Below are 17,941 nucleotides of genomic sequence, written 5' to 3' on the forward strand. Positions count from 1 at the left end.
AAGGCTGAGAGAGGGGCATATGGATCCTTTTGTATGTGGACTCAGTTCTTTAATCAGCCCTTCTGGCTCCAAAGCCAACCAGAAAATGTTTTTGTCACTGCAGAGCACCAGACCCTCAGTCACTCATGGAAAGAAGAATTCTCAAAAAACTTCCACATGTTAGATGAAAATCAGGGGAATATGGTGTGTGCTCTATATAACCCATCTGGAAGGGCATAGCTGCACATATCTGCAGGGGGTTTTACCCTTTTGTGTGTTATAGAACCCTTTGACTATCTATTGAAGCCTATAGATTCCTCCTCAGAACATTTTTTAAATGCATAAAAAATACATATTATTACAAAGGAAACCAAGGTTAATGCAAAATAAAGATGTAATTTTTTCCCATCCAAGTTCACAGACACCCTGACATTTATCTGTGGACTCCCAGGTGAAGAATCTCTGCTCTAAGGCCTGGGCCATCATTGGCCAGCCCCTCATTACATACATATGAGGGAAGTTAATTGATTTGTCTGAGATCACCCCAAACCAAGTGTTCTTTTTAATGCACCAAAATGTCTCCTAAGCTGATCTCATCTTTTATTTTACATATGTTGAGTCTGTTTAGATCTAAGGAAGAGAATCACAGCTGGTACTCAAAGGATGCCTGCTTAGCTCTAATTTATTGATTTTAAACTAAGGATATAGAGAGGACAAGTGCCAATGTGTGAGGCAATCAGCCACCTGGATCCCTTTTGTCCAATGCTGTTGACATCTCATCGAATCCTGATCCTGTCATCCAGTGTGTTCATTGTCTCTCCCAGCTTTTTATCATCTACAAATCTGATGAACATTTTAACTAGAACTTTTTCCAAACCACATTTTTTGGGGTTCATTTATTCAACCAATTACAAAACCCCATAACGTCACTATCATTTAGCCCATGTCTCTCCGTCTTGTCCACAAACATAGATCTGGAGTTCCAGTCTCACTTTCACCATTTAGTAACCATAGCACCTTTTCTCTGGGAACCTTGATTTCCTTATCTGTAAAATGAAGATAACACAGTAATCCCTTTGCTACCTATCTCCCAGGTGAGGAAAGCCCCTTTGAGCTGTGAAAGGTAGCATAAATACAGATTATTATTATAGCTTGAAGAGACATTAGAAATAATCTTTTCTAAGCCCCTTATTTTACAGTTGAGGAAACTGAGGCCCAGAGAGGTGAGATGACTTAGTGACAGAGCTGGAACTAGTCTTGGAATACTTCCAGTTCAATGTTCTTTCCACTAAATCAGGTACCTCATTTATTACTTGAATTCTAAGGAGGGAAAATCAGAGACAATTTGGTATTTGTATCACTAGTAATCTTTTTCAAATGTGTGTTGGCAGTTTTGCTGTTTTTGAATAGGGGAATATAAGTAAATGATGGGGAGGCATGATTAGATAGCAGTTTGTCTGAAAAAAAATATGGGAATTTGGTGGAATGTAAACTCAACATGAATCAGCAGCTTACCATAGTTGGCAGAAAAGGTAATGGGTAATGAGGCTGCGGTATGAAGTCTTCACCTTTTGGGTTCCCAGGCAATACCCCAAGACTACATGCTGTAGGGTGGGGGCCACCCTGCATTGTTGGAGGGACTTTTTTATGGGAAATTCCCTATGCCAATGAAATTAGTCAACAAGCATTCACTCAAGTCCTACTCTTTTCCGAGAACTATGCTAGTGCCTGGGGATAAAAAGATCAACAGTAAAACAAGGCTCTCCTGGAGTTCACCTGGGTTTGGAGAAAAGAGCACTCACACATATAAAGAAGGAGAAATGGAGCACTAGCAGCTGAAGGAGAGGGGTCAGGAAAGGCCCCAGGTAGAAAGAAGGTTGGGCTTGTACTGAGTTTTGAAGAAACCGAAGATTTTTGAGAAAGTAGCATTTTAGAACCCCGAGCGGGGAAAAACAAAAAACAAAAAACAAAAACAAACCCCCACCATACTTGGTCCTGGTCATATAGCATCTGGAATATTGTGTTCAGTTCTAGGCACCATATTTTAAGAAGGATGTTGATAAGCTAAGATAGACCAGAGTAGAATCATAGATTTAGAACCAGAAGGGAATCTCAAAGGCATTCTAGGTCCAATCGCCTTATTTTACAGGTGAGTAAATTGAGAGATTTGGTGATTTACATAGCTCAGGAGATGGGATTTTAACTTAGATCCTCTGACTGCCAGAACCACTGTTCCTTCCACTTGTACCAGGCTTGCACCAAGGTGAAGGACCTTGAAGCCACACCATAGAAGGACTGGTTGAAGGAACTAGAGGTGTTTAGACAGGTGAAGAGAAGACTTAACAAGGGACAGGGTACTAGGTATATTATAACGGATTTATTTCAGGTCTGGGTTTTATAATTGTATACATGGGTCAGCCTCTAGGTGGTGCAGTGGACAGAGCGCTGGAGCTAGGTCAGGAAGACCTGAGTTCAAATTTGACCTTATACACTTTCTAGCTGTGTTACTCTATCTGCCTCAATTTCCTTAACTGTAAAATGGAAATAACCATAGCACCTACCTTACCGGGCTGTTGTGAGGCTCAAATGAGATATTTGTAAAAGTGCTTAGCCCAGGACTTGGTCCATAATATTCCTTCTCCTCCCTTCTAACCATGGCTATGCTGGAGCCAGCTTGGGAAAGCTGATTGTTAAATTATCCCTATGAACACTGACATCTCAGAAACTGGCAACCGTACAAATCAGGGTTTTATTTACTATTTTGTTGATTGGCTAGACTGAAGAAAGTGATGAAGAAAATGTTAACAATACAATAGTGCAGATCAAACTGGATTGTGTTATGCATACATTCCTCCCCACCCCAGAGCCAGCTGTTAAACATTTGCCATCATGACCCTGTTTCTGATTTTAAAAGTTCTATGACTCTGTGAATACTTGCTGCAAATGAACCCCTCAGCCAGGGTGAGTAGATCCCAACCCTACAAACTAAGTAGATGAGTCTTAAGCACATAGTAGGTAAGTGATTTGTTGGGTCACAGGAATAGTGACCTCTCAGAAGCTTGTCTTAAAGCCAAATCTTTTCTGACTCAAGGTTCAGTGTTCTATGAACACTAATATATCTACTCATTTAATGTTTTCAATGAACATTTATTTTCATACCCTTTCCTCAACTGGAAGAAAAAAGAAAAACTTGTAACAAATATACATAATCAAGTCAAACACATTTTTTGGCCATGTCCAAAAATGTATGTTTTATTCTACAGCTTAAGTCTATCATTTCTCTGTCAGGAGATGGGTAGCATGCTTCATGATTGGTTCCCTGGAGCGGTAGTTGGTCATTGTATTGATTAAGTCTTTCAAGGTTGTTTATCTTTACAGGGTTATTGTATAAATTGTTCCCCCAGTTCTGCTCACTTTACTCTGCATCAGTTCAGGAGTCTTCCTAGGTTTCTTTGAAACCATTCCTTTTGGCACAACAGTATTCCGTTACATTCATTTCTTTCTTATTTTTTTTTTCAGCTCTAAATTATGCCCTTGCCTTGGGCAGGACTCATCTAGCCTTCTGAAGATAGGAAAGAGTGCTAGCTGTTAAAAATGGGTAGATTTCTCTGTATGTGGGTAGAAACATGTATACAACACTACTCCTCTCAAGCTGCTTCCCTGGGATTTTCTGGCTCCTCCAGTCCCCTCCTGGAATCCCCTGGGCCACCGACATCCACCCTTTACCCTGCACCTGTAGACGAATAGATCTGGAAGATGAAGGGGAGGAAGAAAAAAAGGAAGAAAAAAAGAGAGAAAGAATTTGGTAAATATCCTGGATAAGCAAACCCTGGCATGCTGATAACCAATTACAATGACATTGAGAATGGGGCACCCTGAATAGTGGCCTTCAATATGGCCTAGTAGGGCCCCTGCTTCCCTCTTCCCTGGCCTCCCCAGTAATCTATGATGTCACCATTCAAACTTTTCAACCCTCAGATATTCCCCATTATGGTTCAGACCTGGATCCTGGGTCCTTTTGAGGACATCCAGCCCGAGGTCTAACCCAGAAAGCCTAATGCTGCTTTTGCTTTCTCTGACACAGGTACAAGGAAGTGAGTACAAGGGTATAAAGACATGTATGCCCACTTCAGAAAACCTCAATGAAACACAACAACAATAAACCGTCTTGAGACATAGATGGGACGGTTTAAGCCAGAGGTTTTTAACCTGGAGTCTCAACCTCTCTTGGGAATCCACAGAGATATTTCAGTGTTGGGGGGTGGAGAGGGTTCATGAATTTGGATGGGAAATAGATCATATCTTTATTTTCACTAACTTCTAACCAAAATTTACCATTTCCCTCAATTATTTAAAATCATTCTTCTGAGAAGGGGTCCAAAGGTTTCACCAGACTGCCAAAGACTCAATAAGAGGTCCTAAGCTACATTCATTTCATTCTATCCCCCTTCTTCTCTCCATTTACATTTCTCAAGTCACACCTAAAGTTGCAGAAGATGAGGGGACCAATGACTATCTTCTACTTATATTTGTACTTCAATTTGAGGATATAAAATGGGAGCACTAATTATAACCAATACCTGCAAACTTCTGAGGAAAAGTTAAAAGGGAAGAGCTGTCTTTCCTTGTAGGCAGTGACGGTTTCATTTTTTGGCTTCATACTCCCAGTGCCTAGCACAGTACCTGGCACGTAGTAGGTGCTTAATAAATTCTTGTGGATTAATTAACTGATTGATTGTGATTCAGAAGGTATAGGCTAGAAAATTTTGCCCTTTCCTGTAAGAAATTTGGGTAAAAAGAGACAATGTGGAATAAAGGGTGGTAAAGGAGGCAGGCCAGCCAAACCCTGGGACCGGCAAGAAAAATAAAGCCAGGGGTACAGGGAGAGAGGATGAGAGGAGGAGGTCTTTCTAGATGTTTAGCACTGGCAGACATCTCCATGTGGTTTTCTTCTCTCTACTCCTATTGTTTCTAGATAAGACTGGTCCATCCACCCTCATTTCAGAACTATTAACTGCTGGGGCCAGAACCAAGAATATCTTTCTGGCTTGTGCCTCAATGGAACATTCTAATGCTTTGGAACTGTGTGCCCAAACCACTCAACATTTGCCCATGTGCCATCTGGCATCCGGGAGCTAAAAAAATCCCCAAACCAAAACCAAAACAAAACTCTTCCCAAAATATGTGTGAGTTGGATTATAACTGGCTTTATAAAATGATGCTGTGGGTTTGGAATGTGTAGACTGTAATGAAGATACAATGAAATGAGGGGGCATGCTGGGGGACTCTGGATCAAATTTTTTTTTTGAGAAGAGCTGTGATTTCACTGATAGAGAGAACTCCCAGTGAGGTAACTCCCTCTATCAATGCAGATCAGCATGTGCTCTGCAAATTACAGTCTTAGATCAAGGCTAGGTAAGAAACTGAGACCTGGAGAAGACTTTAGCTTAAAAAGGCCAAGGTCTCCCACTGCATCCAGGGCCATCTTCAGTTGTCCTGATCTATATCTGACCGCTGGACTCAGATGACTCCGGGGGAGAAAGTGAGGCTGGTGACTTTGCATAGCCCTCCATCACTTAAATCCAATTCACTTGCAAGTCATGGCATCACCTTCCTGAGGTCATGGTCCTCTTCAAGAATGAAGGACAAACAACAACAACAACAGTCTTAGAGAACTTCCTGGATCACTGAGAGGGTTAAGTACCTTGTCAAGGTTGATACAGGCAGTATAGTCGTTCTCTAGTCTCTCTGGAGATTCCAGGGTCTCAAAAACACTCTCCAGGTATATGATAAGAGACCAAGTCTCTAAGTTTCCCTCCTGGGATCACTGCACTAGGACAAGAGCTTCTTGATCTCTGGTAGAACTATAGACATGGGGCCAATCTATAACTCATTCCCCAAATGATAATCATTAATAATAGCCAGCATTTTCATGCACTTTAAGGTTTGCAAAACACTTTACAAAAGGCAAGATTTGAACTCAGGTCTTCCTGACTCTGAGGGCAGTTCTTTATCCTCTATGCCCTACTGTCTTCAAGCAAACTGAGCTGAAGCAATTTAGGAGCAAGAACAGGAGAGCTGTGGGGAGAGGAAAGTGGAGAGGAAGCTGATATGAGGAAACTGTTCAATAAGAAGGAGAAAGTTGTTGAAGAGGAAAGACGGGAAGGCAGGTGCCATTTTACAAGAGTTTCCTGGGCTCTAGATTCAGGTAAGAGACAGACTGGGTTAGGAAGACTTCTGTGTGGGAGTGGGGCCCCAGGAAGGCATTGTTGCTGAGATTTCAGGGGGCTGCCTAGAGTCTAGCCAGGCTGGAATGGAGGGAGGCGGATAAGGCTGGGAGAAAGGAGACAGAAAGGACCTCAGTGATCAAGGGAACCAAAGTGAAAGGGAAAGTGCCCTGGCTTGAATAGAAGTGAAAAAGGAAAAAAGAGGAACTGGGAAAGAGAACTAGAGGTGCCTGTAAAACCCTGTTTTATGTCAAGCTGGGCTGAGCTGCCAGTGAATCACGAGATACCTTGTTCCTGTAGCTTACTCAGAGGAAAGTTGTTTTGTGCTTTGAATGACTGAGGTCCTTAAAGGGAAGAATATTGCAGGAGAAGAAAAGAGAGGAGAAAGACTATCCTACCACTGAATACTTGAAAAGGGGACTCTGGGAAAGAAATCCTCCAGTACTAACTTTTAAAAAATGTTTTTATATAGAATAGTTTATTTTCTATAGATCATAGATAGAATCTTGGTGATACAGACAGGTAAATTATAGATACACAGGATAGTTGTAGGATCCATATTCATTTAGTTTTGTTGTTTTTTGTTTGTTTGTTTGTTTTTAGGCAATTGGGGTTAAGTGACTTGCCCAGGGTCACACAGCTAGTAAGTGTCAAGAGTTTGGTCTGAGGCCAGATTTGAACTCAGGTCCTCCTGACTTCAGGGCTGGTGCTCCATCCACTGTGCCACCTAGCTGCCCCCATTTAGTTTAATAATATGTCTGGCTTCTCTCTTCAGATATCTCCTTGTTTCCCTCCTAGGTCAGCCATTCTCTCTCTCTCTCTCTCTCTCTCTCTCTCTCATTTGGTCTCAGCTTGCATTATCACAACATAATGTTCCCTTCTGGGAGTCTGACCTGCAGAGAAATCAGAAGCAAGAATGGCTGGTGTGGCCAACAGATGATATTTCTTTTTTTTTAATTAAAAAAAAATTTTTTTTTCAGATAATATTTCATAGTTTCAACTTAGAGCTGAAAAAAGACTGAGAGGCTGCAAGTTTGAAAGGAGCCCACTTTTCCTAGTGTTCCTCAGTGGTGATTACATCCTTTCCTTAGCCCATTGCTACTGTGCGTCCTTGCACTAAAGCTTGAGTATCTCTGTGTCTATTGTCTTCACCTTGTGGTGGCAGAGTGAGCACAGTTCTGGACTTAGAGCCAGGAGACCTGGCGCCAACCTATCTCTGACCCTTCATTAGCTAGCTGTGTGATAATGGGCAAATTGCTTCACTTTATCTTTAAAGTGGGAATAATAATTCCTGAATTACCTACCTCACATTAGTTATAATGAGGAAAGCATTTGGCAAACCTTGAAACACTATGTAAATCTGACATTATTTCTATGACTTTGTCAGTGTTGGTACTAGCACCACTGACAGACATTGAAACTGTTCTTTGCTTTAGTCAATGAACTCTGTGAGCTGTTATGGCCAAAAAAAAAAAAAAAAATGTCACTGCCTAGTGGCCAACGACCACTTGTCCTCTCTCTGTGAACCATTCCAGACATAGCTGGGGTGATACTATGGACCAAGATACTCCCATAAATTATGTCAAGCATTCTCTAAATTCTGCACCTCCTGACTTTTCCCTTCTCATTCTCTAGTCCCTCTGGAGATTCCAGGGCCTCAAAAACACTCTCCAGGTATATGATAAGAGACCAAGTCTCTAGTTTCCCTCCTGGGATCACTGCACTAAGACAAGAGCTTCTTGATCTCTGGTAGAACTATAGACATGGGGCCAATCTATAACTCATTCCCCAAATGATAATCATTAATAATAGCCAGCATTTTCATGCACTTTAAGGTTTGCAAAACACTTTACAAATATTATCTCATTTTATCTGAAGGTAGGTGCTGTTATTTATCTACACTTTCCAGATGGCGAAAAAGAGGCAGACAGAGGTTATATCTTGCCCAAGGTCACAGAACATGTAAGTAAGGATTTGAACTTTGATCTTCCTAACTCTGTCCTCTAGTGACACCTTGGTGCCAAACTCAACACAGAATTGGCTCCAAGGAACCAGTCTCAGAGTCATGCTGGTTATGCCAGTTACTAAGTGGGTTCCCTGTTAAGAAAGTCTTCCTTTCTTCTGACACTCACCACTTTATACACGTGCAGTCAATGATTTCTCCCTCTCAGTCTCACTTTCCACGTCACCATTTCTATAACCACTTGGGCTGGTTTTCAGTGCCTACTCCACCCCCTCACCCAGCAGTTGAGAGATATCCTGACCACTCCTTTATAGCTTCAGGGAAAGTGGTAGGGTGGGCATCAATGATAGTAAACAACTATTCACAAATTGCTTTACCCACAGGCAGATGTCTTCCTCTGGGTTTTCTAGCCTTAACAACTGGTCCTTAGACAATAGACATAGAGCCCTTTTACCTTCAGCCTTTCTTAATTGGCAGGAGAATACCTCACTTCCACACGAGGATGAGGTAGGACTTCATGTTAGTAAAAAGCATAAAATTATTTTTAGGAGCCAAGAGATAATATTATCAAAATCCTATTCAACTCAACTCAATACCCAAAAAAAAATTTTTTTTAAATTTCTACTATGTTTAAGACATTGTAGTCAAATTATAAGTGTATTTGTATGCAAACTCTGCAACAGACTTCCTATTTGCTAATAGCTAGAAAGCAAGACTGTTGAGAGTCCATTCACTATTCTCCAGCCCTCTGAATATATGTGGGATTCTATAGGAAGCAATGACACATGGTATAAAAAGTAAACACTCATAGTTTGAGTCATCTTTTACTCTTCCCCCTCCCGCCTTCTTCCACATCCAATCAGATTCCTAGATCTATGGATTCTTAATAGGTCACTTTTATATAGCACTTTAGGGTTTACAAAATTCTACCACCCCCACAGTAACCCTGTGAAGTAAGTAATTCATGTTTAATTATTTCCATTTTATAATTGAGGGAACTGAAGCTCAGAAGGGTGAATTATTTGCCCATTATAGCACACTTACAAAGTTTAAGAGTCAGGAGGTGAACTCAGGGCTTCTGTTTCTAAGATCAGTTCTCTTTTAACTATACCACATTAATTTCAGTGTATTCAGGACTGGTCCCCTCCTTTTCATTCCCACTGCTATCCTTCCTAGACCTTTATTGCCTCTCTCCTGGAAGACTGCAGCCTCATTATAAGTCCCCCAATTAGTCTTCTTGCCTTCAGTCTCTTTTCCCTCCATTTAATTTTATACTCATTGGCACAAACTTTTGAAAATATCACTTTGATCGCCTCACTCTACTGCTCAAAAACCTTCAATGGTTCCCCATTGCCCTCTCTCAACAAGGTCAAACGCCTTACCTTATATTCAAGGCTTACCACAAAATTATTCCACCATATCTATCTTTCCGTCCTTATCTCCCACTACTACCCTATTGAATTCTAGGTTCCACCTAAATCAGACAATTTACCATGCTCTGAATATTCTATGCCACTTCTAAGGTCTTTGATCATGCAGTTTCCTGTCTCATCCTGCCTCATCTTTGACCATCAAACATTTTCCCAATACTTCAAGTCCCAACTTAAATGTCACCTCTTCCATAAAGATTTCCCTGTGACCATACCAGATGAGAATAATCCCTCCCCCCATTGAACACCTATATAGAATCTTGTTTCTACGTGATTCATCATATGAACTTATACTGAAGTCATTTGTGCCTAATTTTGATCCTTCTCTAAAAGCTCTATGAAAGGTAATTCTTCGCATATTCTACAGTAGTTTGGCTATAGGATATGCTTAATACATATCTATTGAATGGATGAATAAACAGCCAGTATTTGGACCAAATTTAGAATACATGTTTTTGGCCATATATTGAAGAAATTATTCTTCAAAATATATATAACAATGGCTACCCACATGTGCTGCTCTGATCATTTCCTAAACCCTAAACCCAAACTATAACACATGACATAGGTGATACTGGTATGGCCAAGGCTGGGACATATTATGAAGCAGGGGGAGTTTTTCTTTGGAGTACTCTCTCTGCCCTATTCAACTGTGACTCCACTGTCCACAGCCTTAGTTACTTCTCAACATCCTGTTGCAGAATTCTGCTGCCTCACTTTCAGATGGCACCTGAAATCTATGACATCATAGAGCAGAGCTTCCCTATTCCTCACCTGCTTCCTGACCAAAACTAAGACCAGACAAACGGTACTTTGCCCCTGGATGCTGAAATTTAGAAGGGGGCACTGTCAGCACTTTTAGACCTTAAGCAGCTTTAAAATTAAGCTTAAAGCTTAATTAACAAGTAGAATTGGTTAAAATATGAAGCAATCAGGTTGGTAGCTTCTCCTCCCAGCAGCCACACCTCACTTTAGTTCCTAACTAGCCTCACTCTACTTCCTTATCAATAGAAGCCCTATGGTATGCTGTTCTTTTCTCTCTACTCCCTACCCCTACCTGTAGGTGGTATTAGATAGATTGCCAGACCTGGAGTCAGGAAGACTTGAGTCTGAATGTGGCTCAGACACTTCCTAGCTGTGTGACCCTGGCTAAGTCACTTAACCACTGTCTGCCTCAGTTTCATCAACTGTAAAACGGAGAAAATGATAGCACCTTCCTCCCGGGGTTGTTGTGAGAATCAAATGAAATAATATTTATAAAGCACTTTGCACAGCACCTGGCACATAGTGTTGCTGTCATTCAATAATATCTGACTTTTCATGATCTTGTTTGGGATTTTTTTGGCAAAGATACAGGAGTGATTTGTCCTTTCCTTCTCCAGTGGATTAAGACAAACAGAGGCTAAGTGACTTGCCCATAGTCACATAGCTAGTGAGTGTCTGAGGCTGGATTTGAACTCAGGTCTTCCTGACTCCAGGCCTTGTGCGCTATCCATTGAGCAACCTAGCTGCCTCCACATAGTAGTTATTCATAAATGCTTATTTTCTTTCTTTTTTCCCTCTCTAAATCAAAGAATCATAGTCTAGGGGTGGGGAACCTGTGGCCTCGAGGCCACATGTGGCCCTCTAGGTCCTCAAGTGAGGCCCTTTGACTGAATCCTGTTCTATGAAGTTTGAATTTAGTCAAAGGGCCTGACTTGAGGACCTAGAGGGCCACTTGTGGTCTCAAGGCTACAGGTTCCCCCACCCCTGGGTTAGACCTTACAGAGGCCTTGCACATAAATCAGTCCAACTCACTTATTTTATTGGTTGGCCTAGAAAGATCAAACTTTGTGTGATTTGCACAAAGTTTAGACAGCAAGCCACGACAGCGCCACTGAATGAAAAAGAAACATGAATCAGGACTTCTTAGCTTAATCGCATGGCACTTTCTAGGCATTTTAATTAAATGACCCAGAGGGAAGAAGTGGGGAAAATACAAAATGGCACAAGTGGAGATCACTGTGGTATCACGCAGGTACGGGAGTCTTGTGCGTCTCAATGGCAGGTGCAAGTGAGGAACCTGGTACATGAACATTCAGGAGGTCAAGTTCATTGGCAGCCTCTTTGTGAACACAAGCTTGTGCAGAGAGTGGGGCTGGTCATCCCAACAAGAGTTACCAGTTGATCCCTAGAGTTCAGGGGTATGTGTTGGAGCCAAAGGGGCCCGTCCCTTTGAGCTTTTGGCTTGAATGTGAGGATGACTCCTAGGAGGACTTGCAGAAGCTGGAGGGAGAGAGAAAAAAAACAAACCAGATACAGAACCATGATTCCCAATAGTTTGGCAAGCTCCGGCTGGAGCCTTTGCTAGGTTTTGTATATACAGTTATCCCTTCCACATGGAGACTTTCCCTATTGTGATTTCGATATATTGCAAGCCGGCATAAGAAATTATATGGAAATTTTGGGGGGAGTTTTTTGTAAGCCACAGACAACACATAAAGGCCAGCAGATAATACAGTAAAAGTTTAGAAACTCAGAAATGACTAAAATATATGTATAGTATTATATAATATCAAAATATTTTATCTTTAATACTGTTAATACCCATAGAAGAAAAACATTCAGACTTCTTCTCTGGTTATGAAGCGAGGACCAAAAAATTTTACTCGGATTTTCCAGATCTCAGGGGCACCAGGTCCCTAACCCCCATGATGTGGAAGTACTGGACTTGGCTTTCTATTTCCTACCTCAGTTGTCCAACTTGTAACAGTCTTAAAGTAAATTGGTGAGAAAAGCATTGCAGACATAATGTCTCTAACTAGTAAAATAGCTCATAGAACTGCAACTAAATGAAGTGTTTTCAAATCCTATTTGGTGGTATTCAAGGTTGTTTTTTTTTCTGCTAAGGAACAGATATTTGGACTGTACAGTAAACTTTGGGTTATTTGAGGGCTAATTATCCATTTTGTAGCTCCCCTGTGCCTCTCACTTCTCCTTCTCCAATATCCTTGGTAAATGAACTAAGTTCTCTTCCTTCACAATAAGATGGAGCTAGGGCAGCTAGATTTTCCTCAGGCTGTTCCAAACTGAACTTCATCTTTCCCCTAAAACTTCTTTTTTCTGACTTCCCTATTTCAATTGATGGTGCCACCATCCTCCCAACTTGACCAGGCTAGAAACCTTCAGATTCATCTTTGGTTCCTTAACCTCACGTCTCTAATTAGCCACCACATTCTATAGATTCTACCCCTTCTCCCCATTATAGAAAGCATCATGATATGGGCTCAGGCATAGGCTGGCAATTGGGAGCACTCAGTTATAGAGTGCTGGATGAACCACGAACCAGCTGTGTCACCTTGGAAAAATTGTCACATTAAATAGGATAAGGAGACTGCCTGCTGTGATGACTACAGTGACCTAAAAGAATAGAATATTGAAAGGCTTCAGAATTCTGATTCATGCAGTGCCCCATCATGCCTTCAGAGGCAGCTGGTGGTGCAGTGGATAAAGAACTGGGCCTGGAATCAGGAAGACGAGTTTAAATTCAACCTCAGCTTCTTAATAGCGGTGTGACCCTGGGCAAGTCATTTAATTTCCCCATGCCTCAATTTCTTCAACTGTAAAATGGGGATAAAAATAGCACATATCTGTTGATGTGAGAGTCAAATGAGATCATATTTGTAAAAAGTGCTTAGTGCAGTACCTGATACATAGTAGATGCTATATATATGTATATATAATATATATGTGTATATATACATATATACAATATGCTTATTCTCTTCCTGTCTACCCCTACTCCCTTTCAGAAGACCAATGGAGAAGTATATCCCCTACTTCTTAGAAGAGAAGTGTGGAATGAGGAATATATGATGCATGGGAGGAATCTGGAGATGGGGAGCAGAAGGAGAGAGGCAGTAAGAAGTGACAGTGATATAGGAAAAAGTATCAACAAAACTTTTTTTAAAAAATTCACTTCCTTTATCAGAGCTGTGTTTTCATCATCTATAAAATAAAGGGGTGAGAATAGGTGATACCTATGGCTCACTTCTTAAGTTCTCTTTATTTTACAGCTTAATTCTTTAGGCTCTGATATTACATGAGATGCAGCTATACTGTATCTCTGGAAGCATATTTATGTTTAAAAAGGATCAACCTCTTTTTTAAGTGACAAGCTCATGGTCATTAAAAACATTTTGCAATTTTCCAGTAAGTAAGTATGACCACATTTTTCCTTCTGAATTCTGATACCAACTCATTGTTCAAAGTATCTGTCTAAGACATAAGTATTTTTGAACCACTTCTATGGATTATCCAGTCAGTCAAAAATATAGTCTAGACCTGAGTTCCAATCCTGCCTCAGATACTTAATAGCTGTGTAACCCAGGCAAGGCACTTTACCACATTCAGTGTCACATTCTTCATCTGTAAAATGGGGATAATAATGGCATCTACCTCCCAGGATTGTTTTGAGGATCAAATTAGATAATATTTGTAAAGCACTTTGCAAACCTTAAATAAATACTACATAAATGCTAGTTACATAGATATGTATATTGATAAATATATTATATATAATATTATGAATATAATATAATATATACACACATAGGTATGTATGTGTATACAATAGATATGTATATGTATGCACACACACACACACACACACACACACACAGAACTTCTATGTCCACCTTGGTATTAAAGTCACAAAATATTAAAGTATATGGTGATTTAATTGGAGGGTCTTATTTATGTCATAGGCTCTTTTGGTCTCCCTCTTGTGGGTACTGATTTACACTGGCCTTCCCATATTTGTGTACTAACAGAGAAAGTTCAAAACATGAATAAAGTTGTCAGAAATACTATTAGCAGCTTGCTATCTGGTCTGTTTCCCTCAATACAACACGAATGAATAGGACGGCATGACCTCTGACGTCCCTTCCCTTCAAGCTTCAGAGTTCTGAATGTTGTTTTGTAGACACCCAATGTGTATCACATGGCAGTGTATTTCCCTAGAGCTATGTGTGGCGCCTTTGGTTGTTACTTCTTGAGTTGTAGAAAAGAATGACAGTATTGGTGACAGGGCAGGACTGGGTACTTTAAGGCTCTGTTTCAGAAACCTTAGTAGACGTCAGGAAGCCCTAAGGACTCCTAAGTTTGAATCGACTGTAAAATGATCCTAACAGGTGCAGGATGACTGGGAATCCCAGTCACCAGGGGAGGGGGACATTCCAAGGTCACTCGATCATATTTAGTGACATGAAGAACAGGACGTCGTAATGGAGAAAAACCCTACGCTAGCCCAGGCTCAGCCACTGCATGAATTACTGTAAGAAACAGAAAAATCACCTAACGGTTCTGTGTATTTGCTCTTACAAAATTGAAGCAGTTATAACAGTTATATTATATTAATAGTATATGTCATATTAGTGGCATATTAATAATATATAACACTATGGCAATGATTATATATTATTTTAATAGCATATTAATAATGTGTAATATTATGCATTGTGTTACTAGTATATAAATAATATATAATATTATGCATTATGTTAATGGCATATTAATATGTGTTATGCTAGTAGTATATTAATAATATAATGTTATCATATATTATATTAGTTGTATATTAATAAAATAGTAACTATTATATATTATGTTGATAGTATGTACTTAGTACTTTAAGGTTTGCAAAACACTTTATACCTATTATTTCATTTGATCCTCTTAACAATCCTGCGAGATGAGTTCTATTATTATCCCTATTTAAAAGACAAGGCTGAGAGTGTTCAAATGCCTTGCCTAGGATCACACAGCTAGTAAGTGTTTGAGGCAGGATTTGAACTCAGGTCTTCCTGACTCCAATCCCAGCATTCCATCACCCAGAAACCTCTATGATGACTATCCCTTATCAATTCAAATGGATACTTGAATTTTAAAGCTGAAGAAGTCTTGAGAAACTAACCAATCTGGTACCCTTATACTCAAAAGAAAAAACCTGAGGCCTAAAAATAGGTTAACTCTTAAAAAAAAATTACTTGCTTAAATCCACAAAGTTGGAAGTACCAGCACTTGTCCCTAGCTCTCCTGACTCCAAATCCAATGTTCTTTCTACCTCATCGTTCTTGCTTTAGAAGACAACATGGTTGCCATAGAAGGGTCAGAGAGAAGAGCAACTAGAAAGGTCGAGCATGAAAAGAATGGGAGGATGGGAGAGAAAGCATCTTGGTGGGTCTAGGGTGATCAGTTAAATGACAACAGGCTTCAGGACTTGCTACTGAACCAGACCTTTTACATCTAGCTCTCTAGCGGTACACACTGCTTTGACAGATGCATTTTATATCTACAAAACAAAACTCATAGTTTAAGGGCTTTAAGGAACTTTGAAGATACCTAGTCCAAAACCCTCATTTTGCCAATGATCCAGAGAGGTTAAGTGATTTGCCTGGTGTTACACAGCCAGTAAGTAGTTAGGCTGAGATTTGAACTCAGGCTCTATGGTTCCAAACCCAGGGTTCTTTCCCACTTTTTTCACTCTGCCTCTCCTCTATAATTCTCCTGCTCGTTCTACAGTAATTAACAGGTATAATGATCGTTATATATATAATTTTCTTCCAAAATGTGCAATCATTGCAATCATTCATTAATCCCTGTGGTACAGTCATAGATATCATGCTGTTCTCATTTTGAAGTCTTGCATCTGGAGAAACATCCCTCACTGGTCCTCTTTTTGAACAGAGAAGTGAGTGGACAACATTTTTGTAATTGGAGGGGAGAGTATTCCAAGTGAAGGAAATTAGGAGAGTGAAAGGACAGAGGTGGAGGTAACCTTGAGCTGGCTTGACTAGAATGGAAGATGTGTGCTGGTGATTAATTCAAAATGAGGCTGGATGGGCAGGGTGGGGCTAGCTAAGGGAGGACCTTGAGAGCTAGGTAGAGAAATTTGTTCGGACAAGGCAATAGGCAGTAGTGGGCTAGAGTGGGATGTGAGAGTTCAAACGAGCTTATTGTCAAATTTTCAGTGGGAGCATTTACACCTTAGAAATTGGCAAATGCTACAAATCAGGGCTTGACTTATTGTTTTGTTGATTTTATTGTCTAGATTTAAGAAATTGATGGAAAATGTTAGTGCAAATTAAACTTAAAAGTGTATCTTGCTTCCTAAGGTACATTTCCTTCCCAGCTCTCCCCCAGCCAATTGTTAAACATTTACTAGGACACCCCTAGAAATGGGCAATGAGGAGTCCTGTGTGACCCTGGACCAATTTTACTGGGCCTCAGTTTCCTCATTGTTAATATAAGAGGGCTGGATTAGATTGTCACCAAAGTCCCTTCCTGCTTTTTGTGATTCTGCATTTTTTGCTCAGAAGTGTCGTCCTGGGAGATGACCTCCATCAAATGCAATGGGATTTTCCTCAGGAAGACTCATGCAAGGTCTGGACATGATTAGGTAGAATCCCTTGGGGAAGTATTATAGCCTTGTGAAAGACCACTGTGGGAAAATATGCCAACAAGTCTCTGGAATTCATTCAATGGGAGCTTTTTGGGCTCTGTCCCCTACTAGGAGAGGAAATCCCATGAGCAGTCCCAGGCATTATGAGATTCATTTGAGGAAGTGCAATTGGGCCACCTTGATAGGTGTGGTTTTCGGGGGAATGCCATCTTCTGGCACCCACCTCAATCAGCTAACAGGATCTGGTTAGGGTGGTGTCGGCTTCCTTCCCAAATGCAATGGTTCACAAAACCTCCACTCTATTCTTTGACAGTAAATTAGTCCAGCATTTTGGATCTTCTGTGGGATGGGCATTTCCCAGTTACAGAGAGCACCTACCTCCTCCCAGCCCTTAGCCCAAGGGACTTTTAGTATATTTCCAATACTGACCAAAGGCCAAGAAGACAGCCTGCTTAGAATTAATGTTGTCACCTTTTCCGGTTGAACTAATGTCACAACGAAATTCACTTCAGCTCTAGCAGCAGCATCTAGCATTTAGCACAACTTTGCAAACCAGGGAGAGCAATCTGCCAGCCCACACAAGTGATTAGCCAGTCCATATTATACAAACAGGGATGGGAGAGATGGACCAGTAATTTCAGTGGTAGAGAGACAAATGTAGGTCAGGACTCTCTTTTGTAACATATAGTCTTAGTGACCTAGATAACTCAGAGGTCAAATGACTTGATTGAGGTCACACAGTCAGGGACAGGACTTATACCAGGTCTCCCTGGCTCCAAGACCTGATCTCTATCTACTATACCACACTATAAATTACAGACACAAACACATATTTACATACATATAAACATATATTATGTGTATATTATGCACAGATAAATCACATACATTTCTATACACA

At 40.5% G+C, this 17,941-nt stretch overlaps 1 protein-coding gene across 2 annotated transcripts in view; it reads right to left on the bottom strand.

The window, feature by feature from the left end:
• Window positions 1–11,528: 11,528 nt before the first annotated feature.
• The window catches only part of POPDC2 (popeye domain containing 2), a 25,693-nt gene continuing 19,280 nt past the window's right edge, over window positions 11,529–17,941 (bottom strand). Inside the window, exon 4 of one of the 2 annotated variants that reach the window (XM_027868052.1) lies at window positions 11,529–11,864. In XM_027868052.1, the coding sequence (XP_027723853.1) occupies window positions 11,770–11,864 (95 nt within the window). In that variant the 3' untranslated portion in view covers window positions 11,529–11,769. The remainder of the gene's footprint in view (window positions 11,865–17,941) is intronic. The other variant, XM_027868057.1, reaches the window with a different exon arrangement.

This window comes from Vombatus ursinus, unplaced genomic scaffold, assembly GCF_900497805.2.
Source record: "Vombatus ursinus unplaced genomic scaffold, bare-nosed wombat genome assembly UNPS02001419.1, whole genome shotgun sequence".
In the NCBI taxonomy this organism is placed as follows: Eukaryota; Metazoa; Chordata; class Mammalia; order Diprotodontia; family Vombatidae; genus Vombatus; species Vombatus ursinus.